Genomic DNA, 23,195 nt, shown 5'->3' on the forward strand with positions numbered 1-23,195 from the left:
TTTATACAAAGCCAGTGATGGCATTTGTACATGAAATGATTCTGATCATATCCACATATTCTGGGTAATTTTGATCTGCCAAGGCAAGAGTTTGCATTTTATTCAAATATTTTTTTTAGTTTTGGCATTGTATACCAGGACAATTGCTTAATACTTAATGCCTTGCAATAGAGTTGGCATATTTTTTAGGCCAACCCTGAAGTTAATATAACACTGATGAAAATATATTGAGTTTGTATTCACCACAAACTTTATTTCAGGCTTTTAACCAAAATCCCATTACAAAAACCCATTGACTTCGGGACGATGGAACCAGAACTCGTTTTCAGTTTTTGTCTTATAAAATACGTAATCCCCACAGCACTCTATAAACATCTTGCTAATTTTTTATAAAATGGAGCAAAACCATAGTAAACAGTACCGGAGTGTTTATACAGTGTGACATGGCCAGGCAATAAGTAAATCTAAAATAATATATTGTATATAATGTATGAGGAAAGAATTCACAAAATCACTTTGTTCCACTGAATTTAACATGGTGCTGTATTCAACCAATGATGCGTCATGCAAAAATAAATATAAATAAATAAATAAAATTCTAAAATGCGGATAGTTTTTATTATAATAGTAAAACTGCATTATATTAATTATTCAGTTACAAATTCTGGAATCTTGCCCTGCTTTTCAACTCTTTTCTACACCCCTGCAACAAACACGAGCAATTTATCTTACAAGAGTAAAAGAGTAAAAGTAAAGAAAAGAGAGATTGATCATTTTTTCCTTCTGTGATAATAGTAAGAATCATTGAAGGTATTTTAACAAATTTTCTCTTTCTGTCAGATGGAGAGCTCTTTAGAGAAATTTAGAGCACAGGAAAGGAAGATAAGTGTCACAGGAGAATCCCTGTCCCAAACAGAGCAGACCGTCAGAGAGTTGGACAGTCTGGAAAAACGTGCGCAGGTATCTGCATCATGCCACCCTGTTCATGTTGTACATGCAGTCACAAATATACTGGTGTTTCTGACAGCAGTGTGTGTTTTAGGAGGAGATGAGTCGGGCTCAGGTTCTTATCCTGCACGGGCATCAGCTGGCTGCTGGGCACCACTATGCCATGGCTCTGATTATCCAGCGCTGTAATGAACTCAGACATCAGTGTGACACCCTGACCTCTGCCCTCAGTACTAAAAGCAACTCACTGACACAAGCACTGACACTACTGCGTCGCCTCCAAGAGGTGGGATAACACATTCCCTCTTTAATTTATTTACAGGATCTCATTTACTGTTATGAAAAAAAAATTGGGTTGTTAAGATTTTTTAAATCATTTTGAAAGTCTTTTATGATCAATTGTGTCTGCATTTATTTGATCAAAAATAAAGTAAAATCAGTAATATTGTGAAATGTTATTACAATTTAAAATAACAGCTTTCTGTTTTAATATATTTTTATTTATTTCCGTGATGGCAAAGCTGAATTTTCAACATCAGTACTCCAGTCTTCAGTATCACATGATCCTTATTATATCAATGTTATATAAACAGACGTGCTCCTTAAATTTTTTGTGCAAACTCTGATATATTATTTATTTATTTGAAAAAGAAATCTTTTGTGACATAAATGTCTTTACTGTCACTTTTAATCAATTGAATGCGTCCTTGCCGGATAAAGGCCAATTCACAACAAGGATGATTTCTGTAACGATAAAGATATCATTTTAAATATTGTTCTGAAGCAAAAATTTCTTAGTGTGAAGAACATTTGAATAATCTTAAGAGCTTTTATCCACAATAAAGAACCTTTCTTCCAATGAAAATGTTCCATTTATGTTGAAGGTTCATCATGGAACCATAAATGCCAATAAAGAACCTTTATTTTTAAGGGTGTATATATTTGACAATTTTCCAGTGTCTTGATCTTTATGGATTTGTAATATCTTTTGTCCTGCAGGCTCAGCGGTGGTGTGATGATGGTGCTTATCTCTTGGCCAATCAGCAGGTGGATAAATTCCAGTCTAAAGAGGGTGCACAGTCAGCTCTTCGAGATATCGAGAAGTTCCTGGAGGGGGCACCACCTCTCCTCGGTGCAGGCACGGATGTGCTCTTTCTGGAGAATGAATCTGTGCTCACTCCTTATATACAGGTGAATACTGACAGACTACGAAAAGACAGTTTCAGCAGCTGTTTGATGTAAATTCCTACAGACAGTAATTTTTGATTGAAGCTGAAAGTTTTGATTGTTCAGTATCTGTCGTATTTATGACTGATTTGGCTGATGTTCAGAATAACAATTGCTCAAAATGGTTCTCTGAATGGCTAATTCCTAAAATTCGATTTTTGTAACTTCACAGTCTTGAATATTTAGCCGCTTTTCCTCCTTCGGGCTGAGCGGTTCTAAGAATGGCAAGGAACGGTTCCAGATATATTATTAGTAACCATAATAATGCTGTTCCAGATATAGATTACAAACTGTTCTCAGTCAGGAATTCTCAGCCTGGTTGGCTGATAGACTGTGTGTGTAGTGACATCGCCACTCAGGATTGGTTACTTGTCTGTTGCCTGGCTGCCAGTTTCTCAGTAGCTTGCCAAGCGATTTCTTCTTGAGCGGAGTATCTGATCATCCTTCACAACACGGTCGCTATTTACATCTTATACCATCTGTAAACTCTTGAATTACCAAGGCGATGACTGATGTATTTGTATTGGCCCGATGGTGGAAAAGCGGCTTTTGGCTACATTCTAGGCAGTACGGTATATAAATGTAAATGCCTAATTATGTGTGTCTGTGCCGTTTCAGGCTCATATAGAGAAGACGTTTCAAAAGCATAGCTCTGTGCAGGCTCTAATTCAGTCCAGACAGAACTGCCTGAGGAAACTGGCACACAAACACGTCCGGCCAATTCAACTGGTGGCCCCTCGACCAGAGAACCTACCACGCTCGAAATCCCCCCTCTTCTCCCCCAAACATGGTATGTGCCGGCACAACCTTGAAAAAGACTATTTTTATAATAAATACTTTGATTTAGGTCCACTTATCCTCAATATGTTTTCAGCCATGAGTTCTCACAATCTTATAAATAGTTCATCCTTCTCAAGACTCTGCATTACATGTTTCATATCTGAGAGATGAAGCTAGACAGCAGCCAAACAACCTACTACACAGCTGCTACTTCTTACTAATAAATCCCTGCGGATAATGCAGACTTCCTGGGAAGTTGTGAAATAGGGTGTATTTGCAATTCACATTAAAGCTAATTTTTAACTCAAGGGACACACAACAAAGGCTTTTTCTTTATGACCTACAGTCAAATGAAAGCCTTTGTGTAAATTAGGAAGGATAACTTTTTGTTTACCCCAGAATGCAAATATTACATTTTATTCATTCTGATTGGTCAGTAGTGGTCAAATCTCAGCTGACAGAACTTTTTGTGTAATGACCATTAAACTGTATACGTCATTAGTGACCATGGCAACTTCTAAATATGTTCGCTAACCAGTCCTGAGAAAAAGTAAGTTGGATTGCAGAATAATAATATATTTTAGGTTAAAATTATGGATGAGTTAATTGTGAAGGAGACGATAAAGGAGAGAGATTTCTGGCACTCAGTATTCTTTAGAGAGCTGAAGCACTTTAAGATGGCGAGATCAAGGGAAGAAGCGATAGAGATGTGCAGAGCTCACCTGACACACAGTGATCTTCAGCACAGCTGGATAACAGCTCATCAAAAGTGATCTGACAGGAACGCAAAGTAAAGAAGGATCTGTAGCTGAAACAAGGGCTTTAGGGTGGATTTTATTCACTTACAGAGGTCATAAACTGGTGCTGTCTTCTGAATTACTTCCAAAGTCAGATGTCTGAATGTCTTCGTTGATATCAATTGATTGTTCATAGTGCTGTGGAAGTTAATGTTTAGTGCTCATTGGTCTATTTTAGTAATGCAACCTTTAAAAAATGACTGATGCTTTTCTTGCAAATGTTTTGAAACGTACAATTTAGTGTTGATTCTGTGTTGTATCCACCTGCTCTTCTTGTTTAAAGCAGACTTTAATTCCAGTTTAAAGTTCACCTTTGACCTTCCACTGCCAGGCAAAAGAACATCAAGGAAAAGCCCAAACTGCAGGAAGGTAAACAGTACTTTTTCATTTGGTCTTTACAAATGCATTTGCAAGGTTCTTTCACTACCAATGGTCCGAATTTACTACAGATGTCATAATACATACAATGTATGGATGTTTCTTCAACTGTAGAAAATAAACTCTCTCACTAGTTTAATGTTTGTTTGTCCAATCACAGTAGAATTCTTTAATTTTGGTCTGAAACTCATTTCCTTCACATCTTAAATGATTTTTTGTATTATTGTGATTTATTGTAAGTCTCTGTAGAGGAAATTATGGTGCCATTTTAAACTTTTGCTTTGCTAAGGATAATTGCATTGCTTGTATCCTAAATACATTTAAAAATCACAATTAAATCACACATTTCACAATTGACAATCGTTAAACCGGTAAAAATCTGAAAATGTGATTTAATCGTGATTTTTATTTGTATTTAGAAAACTTTAAAAGTAAATGTATTTATCAATTGTGAAATGTTCGCTGAAATATTTCGGTTGTCATATAGAAAAAAGATGATAAAGATCAGAAAAGATACAGACAACATGTGCAGTATGTGTGGTTTGATTAAATCAACATCAGGAAATCATTTAGTGTTTTCTGTGCGAGTCAGATTGAGGTGATTCATGATTATCAGATGGCCAGCCCTCTCCCCTACAGTATAGATGGAGAAGACAGCACTGACCTGCTCAAACGGTGAGTCTGCTGTCTGACACAGTCTGTTTAAAGGGATAGTTCACTTTGAAATTAAATTTTGGTATGTTTTAGCTTACCTCAAGGGGATCCAAGATGTATGTGTCTTTTTTTACGCAGTAGTTTCAATTTTGATATTTTTAGGTCAAACCGTTCTTGTCTGTCAGTCATATAATGCAGGTGTATGGTCACTGTCTCAAAGAGCATGCACAGAGTCCAAATTAAAACAATTCCCCATCGTCCAAATTAAACAATTCCCCATCGTAAGTACAAGTATTGATGTAAGTAAGTATTGATGGCCTAAGACACGAAACGAGCGGTTTGTGTGAGAAAACGGACAGTATTTATATCGTTTTTACCTCTTATACACAGCCACGTCCAAGTGATCTGAGGGCGCGCGCGCATCCTGGTGTGTGACGTGTGCGCAGACTGCATAGATATATACACTAGATGTTGCCTTGGCTACGGCAGTTAATTGGAACGAATGTCTTTAAGGCGACATCTAGTGTATATATATGCACCAGTCTGCGTACACGTCACACACCAGGATGCGCGCGCGCCCTCAGATCACTTGGACGTGGCTGTGCATGCCCTTTGAGACAGTGACCATAGACCTGCATTATATGACTGACAGACAAGAACGGTTTGACCTAAAAATATCAAAATTGAAACTACTGCGGAAAAAAAGACACCTACATCTTGGATCCCCTTGAGGAAAAGCTAAAACATACCAAAATTTAATTTCAAAGTGAACTATCCCTTTAAATGACACTCTTACGTGTCTGATGACCCTGTGAATGTGTGTGACTCCAGACATGTGATGAAGGAGCTGATAGAGACCGAGAGGATCTATGTGGAGGAGCTGCTGGCGGTGCTCCTGGTAAGATGACCTTCATTTTTCTGATTGTGGCACTGAAAATAGAGTTTAAATTTACTGTATTGATGCTGTGGATTTGTTTATGATCTCTCACTACATTTTGCAGGGCTACAGGGCTGAAATGGACAATCCGTCTCTTGCTTCGGTCCTGCCAACAAGTCTTCGCAACAAGAGAGATGTGCTGTTTGGAAACTTGCCTGATATATACAACTTCCACAGCAGGCAAGACCACACACAGTCACACACACAGAGAACTTCATAACGCTGCTAACGGCAGGAGCAAAATGTTAACAATAACTTCAGACGGAAATATGATTCTGTTTGCTGTGAGATAAAGCAAGTCAGACACAACTGCACACTCTCAGTTTTGACTTCAAGACACCTTCATGAAACATCTTATTTTAAATAAAACTTATCGGTTTATGCAGCTGTGTTTGTCAGCGGCTTTGAAACCTGTCTTGCCTGCTGGGTCTTCATCCCCGGGTGAGGCAAATTGCCAAATTGGTTGACTGCAGGAAGTCGTTACGCCAATTAAAGAACTTTAATTACAGCTAAATGGCTGTTGGTCAAATAAGGATTTGATTAAGCCAATGAGAGCTCAGCTGGAAGGGAGCGCATCAGCAGAGCGGGGGCTCTGATAGACAGCTGTGACCCCTCACTGAGTGTCAGTCAGTCTTATCTATTACTGAGACGGAAATAGGCATAGTGCGACTGGGGAACCGAAATAGTTGCTAAATTATGTATATGTACTAGATATTGCATAGTGCATATTTGTTGTGAATATTACATTGAATATATACTAATTGTAATTGCATATTTATTAATATAAATATAATATATACTAATAACTATGCATTTGTAGTGTAAATTTTATTTAATACATACTAATTGTAGTGCATACTTGATGTAATGCACACTAGTTGTAGAACATATATGATTTGTACATACATATCAACACCATATACAATACACATACACTACCTTTCAAAAGTCAGTAAGATTATAGTCTATACACAGCAAACATTTATTTCTTTATATTTCTTGCCTTGTTTTCCAGTAAAAAAAAAAAGCTAAACATCCTTACAACAAAATAAATTTACTTGAGAAGCAAAATCGTTTTTAAGATAAAGACTTTTAGAGTTTTTAGTGAATATATTTTGAATTAAGTGTCTTTTATTTATTTTTTCATCAGATTTATGTTTAAAACAAGAAAACATTTTGTGGTTAGAAACATATACTAATGAGATACTAAAGGATGTGGTTAAATATATAATAATATTTAAAATGTATATACTACCATTCAAAAATTTTTTTTTTTTTAAGAAACATTTAAAGAAGGTTAAAAAGTATTAAAAAATACTTTTATTCAGAGAGGATGCATTTAATTGATAAAAAGTGACAGTAAAGACATTTATAATGTTGCAAATTATTTTATTATTTTGAAAATGCTTTTCAACTTTCTATTCATCAAAGAATCCTGACATCATTGAAAATAATAATAAAAACAGTTAAAAATCACCAAATCGGCATATTATCAGAATGATTTCTGAAGGATCACGTGACACTAAAGAGTGAAACTTTAATAAAATATATATATATGTAAAGCACACTAGTTGTAGAACATATATGATTTGTACATACATATCAACACACAATACACATATACAATACACATACACTACCTTTCAAAAGGATTATAAGGCTATACACAGCAAACATTTATTTCTTTATATTTCTTGCCTTGTTGAAATATATAACATTTTATATGTATATATATGTATGTATATGTCTTTTGTTTTCCAGTGTCTTCCTACAGGATTTGGAAAGTTGTCTAGAGAGTCCAGAGGCAGTAGGGGCATGTTTTCTGGAACGGGTGAGGAAGTTTAAAACACCATATGAGAATAATTTGAGGTTAGTGTTCATGTCTTTACTCGTTTTTTCACAAAACAGATCTAACATTAAATATCTGTCTATTTTCAGAAAGACCATTTTCATTTATATGAATGTTACTGTCAAAACAAGCCTCGATCTGAGTCCTTATGGAGGCAGTTCTCTGACTGTCCGTTCTTCCAGGTAATAAAAACCATCTCCATCTATAAACGTACTTGCAGCTCACTGGCATGCATCTAGAAAAATCTGAGATGTGTGCTTTGTGTTTCAGGAGTGCCAAAAGAAGCTGGAACATAAACTTGCTCTTGACTCATACCTGCTGAAACCAGTCCAGCGCCTTACGAAATATCAACTCCTATTAAAGGTGTGAACTTTAGCTGAATACAAATAGGACGCTTTCACACTACAGTACATATTTTGGTGCCAAGTCCATTTGACCAGAAAATTGTACACCTCAGTGTGCTTGAAAAGGTTGTCTGGGATAAGGTTACTGTGAACTGCAATTGGTATCATATCATCCTGCAATCTTGTCATTTTAGTCCACCAAGAAATACTCTCACCAGCCACCTGTTCAACTGCTCAAGTTGTTTAGGCCTGAATTTAGCGTAAACAGTGTGAAAAGCATGGATCCATGCTGCCTTATACAATATCAATGGTTCAGTCTGCTGCTGTTGGTGTAATGGTGTGGAGGGTATATTCTTGGCACACTTTGGACCCTGTAGTACCAATTGAGCGTTGTTTAAACACCACAGCCTATCTGAGTATTGTTGCTGACCATGTCCATCTCTTTATGGGCACAGTGAACACATCTTCTGATGGCTACTTCCAGCAGGATAACACACCATGTCACAAAGCTCAAATCATCTTAAACTAGTTTCTTGTATATGACAATGAGTTCAATATACTTAAATGGCCTCCACAGTCAACAGATCTCAATCCAATAGAGAACATTTGGGATTTGGTGGCATGGGAGATTCACATCTTGGATGTGCAGCTGACAAATGTGCAACAAATATGTGATGCTATCATATCAATATGGGCCAAAATCTCTGAGGAATGTTTCCAGGATCTTGTTGAATCTATATCATGGAAAAGTTTTGAAGGCAAAAGGGGGTCCAACCCAGTACTTGCTAGGTGTACGTAATAAAGTAGCCAGTAGTGTGTAGTTTCTATGATGAAAGAATAAGGGTTACTATTGTTAGCTAAAACTATTAAAAACATTTCTGTTCATTGAAATAATTGAAATAATATTAAATAGAAATATTATACATATTTATTTTAATATTAGAATATTAGAAATGTTCCCTTAGCAATAAACTGAAATAACTTTGTTGAAGCACTAAATTTAAAAACCATAACCTTAAATAGAAAATAAAACTGGCCTAAAAATAAATTAAACCTAAATAGCAATATTTTAAAGAAATAATAAAATGACCAAAGCACATAACGAAATGACACTATTATTAAAGGGTTAGTTCACCCAAAAATGAAAATTATGTCATTAATGACTCATCCTCATGTCGTTCCAAGCCAGCAAGACCTCCGTTCATCTTCGGAACACAGTTTAAGATATTTTAGATTTAGTCCGAGAGCTTTCTGTTCCTCCATTGAAAGTCAAAGGACGGCATACTGTCCATGTCCAGAAAGGCAATAAAGACATCATCAAAGTAGTCCATGTGACATCAGTGGCTCAATCTTAAGTTTATCAAGCGACGAGAATACTTTTTGTGCGCAAAAAGTAAACAAAAATAACGACTTTATTCCACTATTCATTTCCTTCTCTCTAGGCCTCGAGTGAGTTCACGTAGTGTTTTTGCGTAGCGCGTCTGTGTTGTACGTCACACGCATCACACATGACCAGCGTCGGCCAATAGTGAGTCTACGTGTGACGTACAACATAGACGCGCTGCGCAAAAACACTACATGAAATAGCTCGAGGCCCAGAGAGAAGGAAATGAATAGTGGAATAAAGTCGTTATTTTTGTTTACTTTTTGTGCACAAAAAGTATTCTCGTCGCTTTATAAACTTAAGATTGAGCCACTGATGTCACATGGACTACTTTGATGATGTGTTTATTGCCTTTCTGGACATGGACAGTATGCCGTCCATTGACTTTCAATGGAGGAACAGAAAGCTCTCGGACTAAATCTAAAATATCTTAAACTGTGTTCCGAAGATGAACGGAGGTCATACGGGCTTGGAACGACATGAGGTTGAGTCATTAATGACATAATTTTCATTTTTGGGTGAACTAACCCATTAAACTAAAATTAACAAAAACTAAAAATACAAAAATAAAAGCTAAATCAAATAACACTAGCAAGCAACTTTTTGTCAATAATGAAATCAGGAATTGTTTGTGTCTGATAACAGGAGCTTCTGAAGTACAGCTCAGGCTGTGAGAGAGTTTCTGAATTGCAGGGGGCGCTAGCAGCCATGCTGGACCTGCTGAAGTCAGTCAATGACTCAATGCATCAGATTGCCATCACTGGATATGAGGTGACATTTTTACCAACTTGATGTGAGTGTCTGTGTGTGTCAATGCCTAGTTAACATGTTGTTTGTTGCAGGGCGATCTCAGCGATCTGGGCCGTGTGCTAATGCAAGGCTCCTTCAGTGTGTGGATTAGTCATAAGAAGGGTCCGACCCGCGTGAAGGAACTGGCCCGCTTCAAGCCCATGCAGCGACACCTGTTCCTGCACGAGCACGCACTGCTCTTCTGCAAGCGGCGGGAGGAACACGGAGAGAACGCTGACAAAACTCCCTCCTACAGCTTCAAGCACTGTCTTAAGGTATGGCACACTTCCTGCTGTGAGCACGTATACAAACCCAGGAGGCCCTGGAGGCATCACATGTGCATGCATAGATGCATATCAGCAGGTTTGTTCCTGGCAACATTCTCTCCTTGTTTTTAAAATGAAGTTATACTGTATGTCACAGGATGTCACAGGAAATGAAATGTTTATACAGGAGGTATCTATGTATCTGACTGTGAGTATAAAATGATGTGTTTATGATGCAGATGAGTGCAGTAGGCATTACCGAGAACGTCAAAGGAGATGTGAAAAAGTTTGAGATCTGGTACAGTGGCAGAGAGGAAGTCTATGTGATACAGGTAAGAATGTTTAAATTGACAGTTCATTCAAAAATGAATGCAATTGCAGTCTCTCAACTCGTTTTCATAGAGGTTATCATTTCAATTAGATCCGTCAAACCAAAACTTGCAGTGTAACTGTTGTCCAAATGCAAAGTAATGAAACCTAGAGAACTTCTTACACATTTATCAAGCTTCAAATAAAAACATGATTCACAGTCAATAGACCATTTCTAACCGCCCCCTTTTTCTGACATAATATTCAGAAATGAATGCTCAAACATACAGTATTATGTATTTGACTTTCTCATATGCTACTCATACAAATACAAAATAAATCAAAAGTAAATACAAAAATGAGATCAAATTAAAATGAATGAGATAGCTACAAACAAACTAAAAAATGTTATTATTTAATGGACTGTGATAATGATTACTATTATATACATAGATATGCAAAAACTTCCCATAGGCACCCACAGTGGAGGTGAAGATCGCCTGGCTGAACGAGATCAGAAAGATTCTGACCAACCAGCAGAAGCAACTCAAAGGTTTCAACACATTTCCCATGATAAAATGTCACTGTTATTCCTCCACAAGTCCTCTGAGTAATGTCATTTTCTCTCGTTGGTCCAGAGGAGTTGTGTCACTCTGCTGCAGTCTCAGAGCAGATGCAAATGTCTCCTCCCCTCTCCGTGAGGTAAGAGTCCACTAATGTGCAAAAACACTATCCCTGAGCCCCCCTCTCTAATCCCTCATATTCAACACTCACCAATCACTCTCTCTCCTTGACCCTTTGGCTTAGACCAGCTTTTTTGCTGCTTTTAGCTGTTAGATCTCTTACATGACATTTCCTTCCCAGAATCCTGCCAATAGCTTTTATTGTACCATCCCTGCTTTTATAGCCCCTGCTTTAGCAATACATGTGTAAGCAGGGTCCAAAATTTACTTTTTTTTTTAAATTACATGCAACTTTTGTGAATTGAGAAATTTTACCTGCAATAAATGTTAAATGAGTGTGCAGTTTTATCATAAATTGTTAGTTTTACATTTCATATTTATATTACATATTACTCAAATTATATTTTATTTTATTTTATATTTATTATATATGCTGTATATATGTTTGTATATATACACATTCAAACGATTGGGGTCAGTAAGTAGGACACAATGTGACTAAACGTGAGAGTAAAGACATTTATAATGTTACATACGTTTTCTGTTTTAAATAAATGCTGTTCCTTTGAGTTTTCTATTAATTAAGGAATCCTGCACAACTTGTTTTCAACATTGATAATAAAAAGAAATGTTTCTCGTGTAGCAAATCAGCATATTAGAATGATTTTAAGATTTTAAAACAGAAAATGATAGATATTATAGATAGATGCTATTTTTTATTTAGTTAATTTTGGACCCTGTGTGTAAGCCTGACATATTTCTTGTATTTACATATATGGAACCCATACACATTCAGGTTGTCTTATTTGAACAAATCCTAAGTCAAAGTGTATGAAAAAAAATTATTTGTGATGATGATGATGGGGATGAAGCCGCTGTGTGTGGTTGCCTGTCCTCCCACAGGGCCGTGCGGCCTTCCCGTGGCGTTCTTAAGGGCTGCCTGCCCCGCCTGGACCTTGTGTCCCTGTCGGGGGGCGTGTGTGTGTGCCTTCGCGCTCGGAGCCCACGCCTCACTCGCCCCTCCCAGCGACAGTGACGCTCAGTGGTAAAGCAGGCGGGATCTGTGCTCCGTCACATACAGGGCTTTAACCACCATCGCTGTCCCTTCCATACACACCTAACCCCTCCGATCTCACCAGCAGTGCCCTGCTCATCAATATAACAGGCAGATGCTTTGCCAGCTCATCTCTGCATCTGTTTTGCATGACATGCAAACAAAAGAGAACACACCAGAAGAGTTTAGTTTGACTCCATTGTTTTGGCTGTTGAACAATGCTTTGAAGACAGGCCTTTTTTTGCGATCGAGACAGATATGCTAACAAGCTCAGCCTGTTGAGTCGTATCTCAATAAATCAAAAGCGTATCTCTTTATTTTCTCTCCATTTCCTTATCAGCACATCTGTTATGAAAGAGTCATGAAATTACTGCCATCTGTCCATATCTGCCAGCTTCTTATATGGTTTGTGCTGAGCTGATGGCTGGTTTGGCTCCTGTTTCATGTATGAGAAATAGTGTACAGTATGTGTGAATAATTGTTTATTCACTTCATGCTCTGCTCTTGTCCCACAGCAAACAGCAAAGAGCGTCAGTCAGCTCAGAGGGGACTGAGTCAGGCCACAGCAGTCCAGACCCGTTCAGCTGCTCTAGCCAGCACCAGCGCAACAGACGCAGTGAGTAATACACACTTACACACATACACAGGGTTAGTTCACCCAAAAATTACAATTAATGATGTTTTATTAACAAAGTTCGGGAGGAGCACGTTCAAATAATCAAGTAATCAATCAACTCATCAAACAATTACCATGTCTACCCTATCAACATGAGAGGAAGCATATATATATTCACTCTGTCAGCTCATCTAACTTCCTTGACAGTTTTCAGCATCCCTCCACCACCCCGACTCCTCACTCTTGGCTTGTTCTTTCACAGCCAGGAATACGGGGGGAGTACTCTGGGTTCGGGCCGAATACCGAGCCAGGAGCCCTCTCCTCGGACAGCACGCCAAATACGCATTTATTCTATCTGACTTATTTGTAAGTGTGAACTCGTGAATCTCATAATTTATTCACCCTCAAGCCATCCTAGGTGTATATGATGTTCTTCTTTCAGTCAAACACAATCTTGCTCTTCCAAGCTTTATAATGTAAATGAATGGTACCTTAGAGTTTTAAGTCCAAAAAAGTGCAATCATAAAAGTAACCCATGCGGGTCCTGGGGGTTAATAAAGGCCTTATGAAGTGAAGTAATTCGTTTTTGAAAGAAAAATATCCATAATTATAACTGTAATCACTAGCTTCCTGGTAACGGCCGTCCGCACGTTCACGAGAGAGTCGAGTTCTGGCGTATGACGTAGGTGTAGCTAAGCTAAGGTGAGAGTAGACGCCTCTCGCGGTTCAAAAATATAGGGCTGGGCAACAAACTTAAGCTCTTCATCATTTCTCTTTAAAAATTCTCATTTTAGACTTCTCATTTGTGACCGGTGTTTTGTTTTGCTCTATCCTTTGTGCTTCCGCATTCGTCAATACGTCATGCGTCGGGTCAGAGGTCACTCTTCTGACTCGTGTACGGCCATTACCGGAAGCCAGTGATTATAGTTTAAAAAGTTATAAATATGGATATTTTTCTTACAAAAATGCATCGCTTCACTTCAGAAGGCCTTTATTAATCCCCAGGAGTCATATGGCTTACTTTTATGATAGATGGATGCATTTGTTTGGGCTTCAAAATCTAAAGTACCATCAACTCCCATTATAAAGCTTGGAAGAGCCAGGATGTGTTTTAATATAACTCTGATTGTGTTTGTCTGAAAGAAGAAAGTCATATATAATTAGGATGGCTTGTGGGTGAATTATGGGATAATTTTCATTATTTGGGTGAACTAACCCTTTAAGTATGCTGTTTAAGTATACAATGCAGACATGAATGCATTAGGCCAACACAGTGCAAGTGTAGTCTTATTGTACAAACTTAATTGTAAGTACTTACCAAAAAAGTAAGGTAAGTTTGTATAAATGCTGATCCTAGACATCACACTCAGTGTAAAACCTTTATCCCCATCACCACAAACTTCAAGCCAAAGCTCAAAGCCACACACAAGCAGTAAACATGAAGGAGCATGTGATTTCTCCACCCACATACATGATCTCTAAGCTGGCGCAGGCTGTCAGCATCAGTTAATCAGACACTGTATATTGAATTTTGAATGTGTTTCATGAATCAGAATGCAAGGGTTTACACTGAAGCATGCGTGCGGTGTGTTTGTGTAGGCTGGCCGGGTGCACCTTATTCTGTAGATATCTGTGAAGGTCTGGAGGACTGGAGTGGAGCAAACAGCCTCTCTAACCCGTCTGACACTGAGGAGGAGGACGCCGCTCATCTGGTGAGACATCCCACACTCACTTATTTCAGATGTGCTAACTCGTGTAGGGTGAGTTTTTTTTATAGCCTTCACTTTTGTTTTAGGTTCCAGGCAGATATAGAGCCTTCGTCGACTGGAAGAAAACCGGGCTGGATAACTTGATCATTAAGTGTGGTGATATCATACAACTACAGCATGAGGAAAATGATGGCCAGTGGTGAGTGATGTGTGGGGAATATAAAGGGATATTCTGGGTCAAACGCCACTTAAAGGAATAGTTCATCGGAAAATGAAACATTCCAAACCTATACGACTTTCTTTGCAGAAAACAAAACAAGATACTTTGAGAAATGCCTCAATGTTTGTCCATACAATGACAAATTAATAGTCACTGTTTGGTTCCCAACAGTCATTAAATGCATCATATTTTATGTTCCACAGAAGGAAAGTCATACAGGTTTAAACAACATGAGGGTTAGTAAAAATTGACAGAAATTTCAGGGTGAACTATCCATTTGAACTCAACAGAATCATGAATTTGATTTTCAATGTGTAAAAAAAAAAAAAAAAAAAAGTGTTAAAATGTGAAGCATTGTGAGAAATGTAGTCCTATTATCAAAAAGAACAATTTTAACAAGGGTTGGGCAAAGGGTTTATTGCAAAATTCTGAATTAAAGAATTAGATTCCTTTTTAAAGTTCAAAGTTGCTTCACTAGTTAAAAAAAATGCAGTTATATAAATGTTAATTTATTTTAATTCTACTTCCTAACATTCAAAAAAATCAAAACCCTGTTTGTTCACTCAGTTTAGATTTAGTTCAAATCCAGGAATTGAATTCAAAAGGAATTCTCAATTCTGAATGGTGCAAAACCCTGAACTTTACAGATAATTCATGCAAGTGCTTTAACAAAAAAAAAAGTATTCGCATTTCTGCTTTTATACACTCCATAAGCTTTGACTATAGGTCAAAATGATTTCCGTAGCAACTATAGTTCTTAACCATATTATTTCATTAACTGGCTTACAGTAGTTAAAAAAAAAAACAATTTCACAACACTAAAGTGGCTATAAATGTTAGTTTGGTGTGAATCAGTTTAGTTGTGAACTGTCACAGGCTGGTGAAGAATCTGAGTCGCAGACAAGAAGGCCGTATCCCTACTGCCAACCTGCAGGGCATTCTGGGAGACCGCATCAAGAATCACTCCAACCGGCTTGGAGGTGAGAGTCTATTTGGACGTTTGCTGCTCGTTTAGTGTAGTTCTCTGAAGAGACGAAAGCTTCCTTGCTGCATATGATCCATGCTGTCCTATCTTCTCTGCAGATCCAGGGAATCGTAAAGCGCGGAAGCTCAGTTCGCCGTGAAGAAATCATCTAGTGCTATATTGGACCTTCACATTCACACTTGGTAGCTCATATTGGACGTGACGACACGGATTCAGACTTGACCAGCAGGATTGTATTTCAACGTTCTTGTTCTGATCGTCACTGCGATCAGACACTACTAAAATACAAAATACATATTGGGGTTTTTTACACCTTACAAGAGATCATCATTTCAGAATACCCAGAGAGCGCTCTTAAAGATCAGTCCTACGCCTAAGCACTTCAGTCCTCCTGACTACGTGAAGCCTAGAACATTCTGACTCTGGGATTGTCCCAGTAGACTTGACAGTTTTTTTAATGATCAAGGCCCATCAAAACCTCTTCTTATGTGGCTTTGTGGCTGTCTTCACCCTTGAAAACATTGGCCAATGAAAACATTGTGTTCGTAACGGACCTGGATTTTTAAACTGTGCGTATGTGCTGTTATTTATCGTGTACTGTCTGTTACTATTGTTGTATTTATCCTGTTTGAACAAACAGAGCTCTACCTGAGAGCTTTAATGCCAAATCATGCAGTGCCATAATGCCCGTCTCCCCACTTTAATTTAATGTAGTGCACTAGTTACCTCAAAAAAACAAAAAAAAAAGTATTTCAAAGCACTTTATTCAGGTCACACAAATTTGTGGTCTTTTGTGTCTCTCTACAGCTTTAAACCAGTTGAATTTTGCATGCCATCAGTTCTTACCTCTCTTATTTAGTAAGATTCTCTTGTCAGGAACAGAATCTACTCAGCTTGAAGACCTGGGGGCCGTCATGTAATGTTGACTTTATAGTCACAAATATGAGTCATGAGGGGGCGAGCAGAGCTCATGTGTGTTTCTTGTCACAAGCATGGCGCCACGTGCTGTTGCAAAATCAGAGCCGTGTTAGTGGAGGTTTCTTATTAAGTGAGATCATACAGCAAACATTAAATATACCCACTGTTTCGAATGCTTAATTAAATATTAATTGAAGCCTTATATGAATTTACTACATAAACTCAGGCCCACAGTTGGAGGGCTGACTTTGATATTCCAGCGTTTGAAGTGGAAATGAGCTGTGTGTCGCAGCAGGAGACGCTGTGAAGTACATATCTCTTATGTTATTAATTTGGCTATCAAGTTGTTCCCTTCCAGGATCAAGCCACATAAAGGATGCCTGTGCCTGTGCTGTATTAAGTCCTGTTCACATCAAGAACGATAACTATAGTAGCGTACACACCAACGGACGATGTCGTTTTGTTTATTTCAAGCGCGCCCTGCAATCTTCTCGTCTGCCGCTTTAATGCTCTTTAAAGCAGGATGGATTCTGATTGGCTATCATTGTTTCTATTGTTCATCAGCTGTAAAAAATAAAAAAAAATTAAAAAATAATAATCTGAAAGTGATTCCAACAATATCGTTCCTCTGTGTCGTAATCTTTATGGTGTGGACTCTGCTATTCTTTTTATATTTAGAACTATATCTTTATCGTTATCGTTATTGCTATCATCCTTGCTGTGAACAGGCCTTTAGCCATATGTACTGTCAGTTTTGCATATTTACAGGCTTATTCATGTCCAAATGTCTGAGACCACATTGAAAATCTATGATTTTTTTTATTATTATTTAAACATGATCATCAGGTTTTTCCTTTATGTTCATGTAAAATTTTCTGTTCAACTTTTTACTCAAAATATGTCTAAACGTAGAAATAATGCAAAACAGAAGCATTTTCACTCGTGGTCCCAGACTTTGGACCCTACGGTATATCTAACAGCACTTAATCCTGATTTTAGTTTTTTGGGACTGGCTTCTAAATTATTATTTTTAAAGGAATGTACCTGTATTGACTGTTGTATTGTATTTGTAACAATGATATATTTACTGTAAATTTGTACAGCCTATGGAAAATTAAGAAATACATTTTTTGTTCAAATAATTTGGGTTCGGTAAGATTTTTTTTCTATTTTTGAAAGTCTCTTATGCTCACCCAGGCAGCATTTAAAATAAAAATAAAGTAAAAAATAAATAAAACTAGTACTGTGAAATATTAAAATAACTGTTTTCCATTGTTTTCCACGTCTTCAGTGTCACATGATCCTTCAGAAATCATCATAGTGTGCTGATTTGGTGCTCAAGAAACATTTCTTATTTTCAATGTTGAAATCAGTTGTGCTGCATATTTTTTTGTGGAAATCATGATAAAAAAAATCCAGGATTATTTGATGGATATGAAGTTGTTAACTGCATTCATTTAAAATAGATATAATTTGTAACATTATAAATGTCTTTACTGTCACTTTTAATCAGTTTATTGTGTCCATACTGAATAAAAGTAAAAAAAAAAAAAAAAAAATACACATGAATTAAAATCTTACTAACCCCAAACTTTAGAACGGTAGTGTATATAATAATAGTTTAATTTACAACTACTAGATTTTTAGACTTCTTAGGATTAGAGTCAAAGACACGTATACATCATAAACAGTGTTTTCTCAGAGACTGGCGTCGAATGATGAAAGGATCTTTCACAGGTGAGATGTGAGTGATCCGATGCCTCCAGAGTTTTTGGGTAAGATCCAGTGATTTTCAGAACTAGGGCACGGGTCTTTTTAAAAACGCTGTTGAAATCTTAAGTAGGTTTCTGGTGTCAGATATTTAAAGTTATCCCTCCCTCACCCTCCTCTAGTTTTCCCTCTTAATGCGGTGGCAGTTCAAAGCCTGATGGGCTGCATTTTGTTTCCTTTCTGAGTATAATTATCGATTATTAAATGTCCTTAAGGGACAGTGAAGACACTAAGTCATGCATAATTGATGAAATGCTGCAGGGCTTTAATGATGGAATCTCATTGGCCAGCCAGGTCTTAAGAGGCGGAGCATGATTGCTATCCATTACAATGGGATCAATGGATTAGGAACAATCAAAACATTTTATTTGTCTTGATTAGCCAAACATCAACTTAATTATCAATCCTGAATGTTGAATGTTGCTTTCTCTATGTCTGAGACTTAAAGAGAACTAAAGATCATTGGTCTACATTTGTAAGCAGTGCTCCCTTAGTAACACCCATCACATGTTGTATCCAACGATAATAGTTCCCAACCTGTGTGTACACACCATACTTCCCTTTCTTAGCACATTCTTCTCCCCAACTGACAATGCCTGTGAGGAACCAGGTGTTGTGGAAGCGCATGGCGTGAGGTCCTCCGCTGTCCCCCTGACAGGCGTCTTTACGAGAATCAGAGTATCCCGCACAGAACATGAAGTATGTGATTTGGTCACTGCTGCTTTCCTTACATGCAGTTCTGTCCACATAAGGCAATTCAACCTTCTGTAAAATCCCTGGACTTCGTCCTTGGAAGCGTAGACGTCCCCAGCCGCTGACAGTGGCCAGAGATCCGGACTGCAGCAGTGAGTTGGAGAAGAGCATGGGTCCCAGGCAGATGGGACGTACCGTTGGAGTAAACCGGATGGGGGTGCGCAGCCGCAACAAGGCAATGTCATGATTGTAGAGGCTTAACTTGGAGTCATAACGGGGATGACAGATTAAACGGGTGACGTCCAGATTCTGTTCTGTGTCTTCAGTCTTGGAGACGTCATGCTCCCCTGTGAAACATGGTTGTTAATATTATTAATGACTGGTCTTTAATCAGTAACATTTCAGTTAGAATATCAAAAGATTTGTAAAATATTACATTTATCTGATAAGCAAAGCTGCATAAGATCATGTTTTTGGAATTAAGTCTCTTATTCTTATCAAGGCTGCATTTATTTGATCAAAAATACAGTAAAAACAGTAATATTGTGGAATATTATTACAATTTAAAATAAGTTTTTGGTTACACTTTATTTTAATGTGTGCTTGTTACAGTGTAATTACACATTTAAGTACCGAGTAGTGTTTTACTACATGTACTTACTAAAGAGTCGGTTTAGGGTCAGTTGCATGTGTAATTATGCATAATTTATAGTTATTACTATAGTATATAAAACAGTGTTACTTTTTTTCTATTTTAATATATTTTATTAAATAAATTATAAATTCATTTTGAATTTTGTATTGTATTTTAATTATTTGTAGGTATGTACTGTATACTTTTTACATATTTTATGTTATATATTTAAATATTAAGCATAGTACTTGGCACCATATGTCAATTTATGTTAATATGTTTCATTGGCTGTAAAATCCTGCTGTTGTTCTGTTGTCTTACCAACTCTGATGAAGAAGGATCCATTCTGGATCCCTAGCAGACAGTGTGCTGCAGTGATGACCCATAACGGGTTCAGAATGGAGCCTCCACAGAACACCTGCTGCGTTGAGCGCGACACCAGCGCCACCTATAGATCAGCAGTCAACTGGGATAAATTACATCATTTTTGGTGCATAAACAGATTGGTTTGTAGTAGATACACAAGTAACTCCATAATTTACTCCTTGGTTCTTTTTTTTATACTCCTAGATGACATTTTTTGACCGTTAAAACACCTCAGCTTTACAGTATTTACCTGCCAAGGGATTTCTCCAGGTAAGGCCGCATTTCCACCAACAATACGGCTTTTTGGAGCACTTACTGTAGGCGACGTCAAATACTCATCAAAAGTCCACTTAGGCAGTTTAACACGAGATGACAAGATTTTCCCTTCTTTCGGTTTAGAATCTGTGGGGATTGTCTGATTGTCCGGTTTGAGTATGTTGGATGTGGATTTGATTGTCCTATTGGAAGACTGTGCAGATGTGTTCGTAACAGAGGTGGCGCCACTTGCAAAAGTTTTCATAGCTGGTTTACTAGGTCTGCCACATGGGAACTTCACTGGTAACACATACAAAAACACAAACATGTTTTGTTCTGAAATGTTTTGCAAGCTCTGAAATTGTGTCTTTCTAAATGCCACTTCTGGTATTTCGTCATATAATACTGTATATGAGAAGCTTTAAGAATGAAAGTAGCTCTTTGAGATGTTTTTTGGAGCAATCAGGACAAAAGATGTAAATAAATCACCTATAGGCTCACACTCGAATCCGTCTTCTGTGAGTTTGTATCCGGACGCACACTGACATTCTGTCCCGCGAGACTCCAGCAGAACACAGAAATGCTCACAGCCACCATTATCAACATCACACTTTTTGGCAGTCACTGAGAAACAGAACAAAACAAAACATCTTTTAACGTTGGGAGCACGGTGCACTCAAACTGCGCTTGAGGAAAGCGAGATCCTGTCTAACCTATTTCGCAGTTTTGTCCGACAAAGCCTGGCAGACAGTTACAGGTGTATGTGCCCATCTGGTCCTCACATGTTCCTCGGTTCTGACAGGGTGATGATTTACACTGGTCCCCGTCTAACAAACAGGATCATTTGTCAACAACTGGTATTTTTTCATAAGGTATTAACATCCAGTTCAAATATTATAACCTACAATAATTTGTTTGTCTTTAGGTGCAGCAGAAATCAAAACTTATCTCCACTAGTTTAAGTAAATATAAAAGTTAATGATTTAACAGACTTACCAACATAACCCGCCCAAAACTCCATCTGAAAAACACATTTGCCGTGTTACACAGTGCAATGACAAATGACGAACCACAACTTGTCTACTCACTGTCTTTTCATCATTTTCAAAGGCTTCTCTGGCCTCCTCCAGGACACACTTCTCCTCCATGCACTCCCTCTCCACATTCCCCTTCAGAAACTCCTCAAACAGTCCTGTGTTTGCTCGTCTGCGTCTCCACAAAATGTTGTCAGCTTTCTCCCCATCTAAGAACACTGAACCTGGGGCTGTTACAGAGTTTGAGAGAATCTTTACTAGAGGAGAACTACTGAAAGCGTACGAGTCAATTTGATTATTAACCCTCAGAGAGTCACAAGGCAAATGCCAAGTCTTTCAGAAGTCTGTTTATGAGGTAAATAGTTGTGTAGGTCTTACCTGCGAAGGCCTGCAGCAAAATATATGGGAAAAGAACAAGAATGAATGAAGCCATGTTTCAAACTAAATTCAGTCCCTTATTATTCCGCAGTGAGCTGACAAATAACCTGATCCTACGCTCCAAAGTACACCCGTCAACCACACTGGCACAGGACATGCTGTTTGAGTGACAGAAATAAAAGTAGAACAAAATAAAACTGATTTTACTGAACATTTCACAATCACAATTAAAGTTAATAATGAAAATGAAAATTAATACCATTTTACTATCATTATGTTTTCAAATACAGGGTACTTGACTTTTAAACTGGTTGTCCAGTCAAATTTAATGTTAGATAATAATTAAGTGTTTTAAATAATCATGTTTTTTTTTCGTTACGTTTTTACTATTTTATTTTGCTTTATGAAGACTAGTAGTGTAATATGAAAATTTCAGATATGCTGTTAACATAATTTATTTTAGTACAATGCCAATGCAAATATTTAAATTTAATAACATGTGTTTTACTTTGTAGTATTTATAATATTACATTTCATATTTTCCCACACAATATAGATGGATTTTATACATGGGTTTTTAGCCAATATTTTAGGAATAGCCTATATTTTTATTTCAGGAGTCCTTGGCATGACAAAGTTTCAAAATCAAATCTCCACCAGATGGCGCTGCTGCTCCAATGATTAGATCAATAACGTGACTGTAAGATAGTTTTTACTTCTTGAAACAGTTTAGCATTTAATGGTTTCCTATTTCACTAATAAAGAAAGGAGATGACACTATAATGCAATGAAGTACGCAACATCGTGTATCGTGTAGGCCTATATTTCTCCACACACAGATGGGCCCTGTATTGGGACTGTGGGAGCCGGGGCTGAATCATGTTGGAGATCGGCCCAGTCTACGCTTCAGTTCACTGTAAGTGCTCTTGATGTCTTCTCTCCCCATGGGAATTTGTTATCTTCTCAGATGGAGCTTTCTTATCGACTGTGGGCTCTTCGTTTTCATCCATCCATTACGAGGCTGAATTATTCATTTCTAAGTAATTAACACTGGTCATCAATCCCACTGTATGAGTGCCAATCAATCCGTAACTGAGATTTTTCATTGCTGTGATGGGCTTTGGCTCGCAGCCTCTCAATCAACAGACTGTTATTACAGCAATAAGAGCAGCATGACTAACGTTACATCACTGAAAACTTTTTTTCATTACAGCACTT

At 37.6% G+C, this 23,195-nt stretch overlaps 2 protein-coding genes across 3 annotated transcripts in view; one reads left to right on the forward strand and one right to left on the reverse strand.

Annotated features, from left to right (window-relative positions):
• The window catches only part of mcf2a (MCF.2 cell line derived transforming sequence a), a 29,720-nt gene extending 11,890 nt beyond the window's left edge, over positions 1-17,830 (forward strand). The window contains exons 10-30 of the mRNA XM_081382167.1: positions 841-960; positions 1,043-1,234; positions 1,948-2,139; positions 2,794-2,965; positions 4,039-4,121; positions 4,723-4,805; positions 5,616-5,682; positions 5,786-5,901; positions 7,483-7,552; positions 7,660-7,752; positions 7,841-7,933; positions 9,944-10,069; positions 10,141-10,362; positions 10,593-10,685; positions 11,137-11,215; positions 11,301-11,364; positions 12,915-13,015; positions 14,615-14,727; positions 14,811-14,923; positions 15,821-15,924; positions 16,028-17,830. Of these exons, the coding sequence (XP_081238293.1) occupies positions 841-960; positions 1,043-1,234; positions 1,948-2,139; positions 2,794-2,965; positions 4,039-4,121; positions 4,723-4,805; positions 5,616-5,682; positions 5,786-5,901; positions 7,483-7,552; positions 7,660-7,752; positions 7,841-7,933; positions 9,944-10,069; positions 10,141-10,362; positions 10,593-10,685; positions 11,137-11,215; positions 11,301-11,364; positions 12,915-13,015; positions 14,615-14,727; positions 14,811-14,923; positions 15,821-15,924; positions 16,028-16,068 (2,337 nt within the window). The 3' untranslated portion in view covers positions 16,069-17,830. The remainder of the gene's footprint in view (positions 1-840; positions 961-1,042; positions 1,235-1,947; positions 2,140-2,793; positions 2,966-4,038; positions 4,122-4,722; positions 4,806-5,615; positions 5,683-5,785; positions 5,902-7,482; positions 7,553-7,659; positions 7,753-7,840; positions 7,934-9,943; positions 10,070-10,140; positions 10,363-10,592; positions 10,686-11,136; positions 11,216-11,300; positions 11,365-12,914; positions 13,016-14,614; positions 14,728-14,810; positions 14,924-15,820; positions 15,925-16,027) is intronic.
• A 518-nt stretch (positions 17,831-18,348) lies between these two features.
• Positions 18,349-22,122, reverse strand: f9a (coagulation factor IXa). Of its 2 annotated transcripts, none has more exons than XM_081382538.1 (8): positions 21,978-22,122; positions 21,654-21,829; positions 21,562-21,586; positions 21,279-21,392; positions 21,055-21,189; positions 20,627-20,865; positions 20,266-20,392; positions 18,349-19,657 (listed from the first exon to the last, which is right to left on the reverse strand). In XM_081382538.1, exons 1-8 carry the CDS (start codon positions 22,030-22,032, stop codon positions 19,077-19,079), a joined length of 1,452 nt encoding a protein of 483 aa, XP_081238664.1. In that variant the 5' UTR covers positions 22,033-22,122; the 3' UTR covers positions 18,349-19,076. The 2 variants fall into 2 exon arrangements, with proteins under 2 accessions (XP_081238664.1, XP_081238663.1); XM_081382537.1 differs by having other exon boundaries at positions 20,561-20,865.
• Positions 22,123-23,195: the final 1,073 nt, after the last annotated feature.

The sequence above is a fragment of the Scardinius erythrophthalmus genome (assembly GCF_964197995.2).
Source record: "Scardinius erythrophthalmus genome assembly, chromosome: 13".
NCBI lineage: Eukaryota > Metazoa > Chordata > Actinopteri > Cypriniformes > Leuciscidae > Scardinius > Scardinius erythrophthalmus.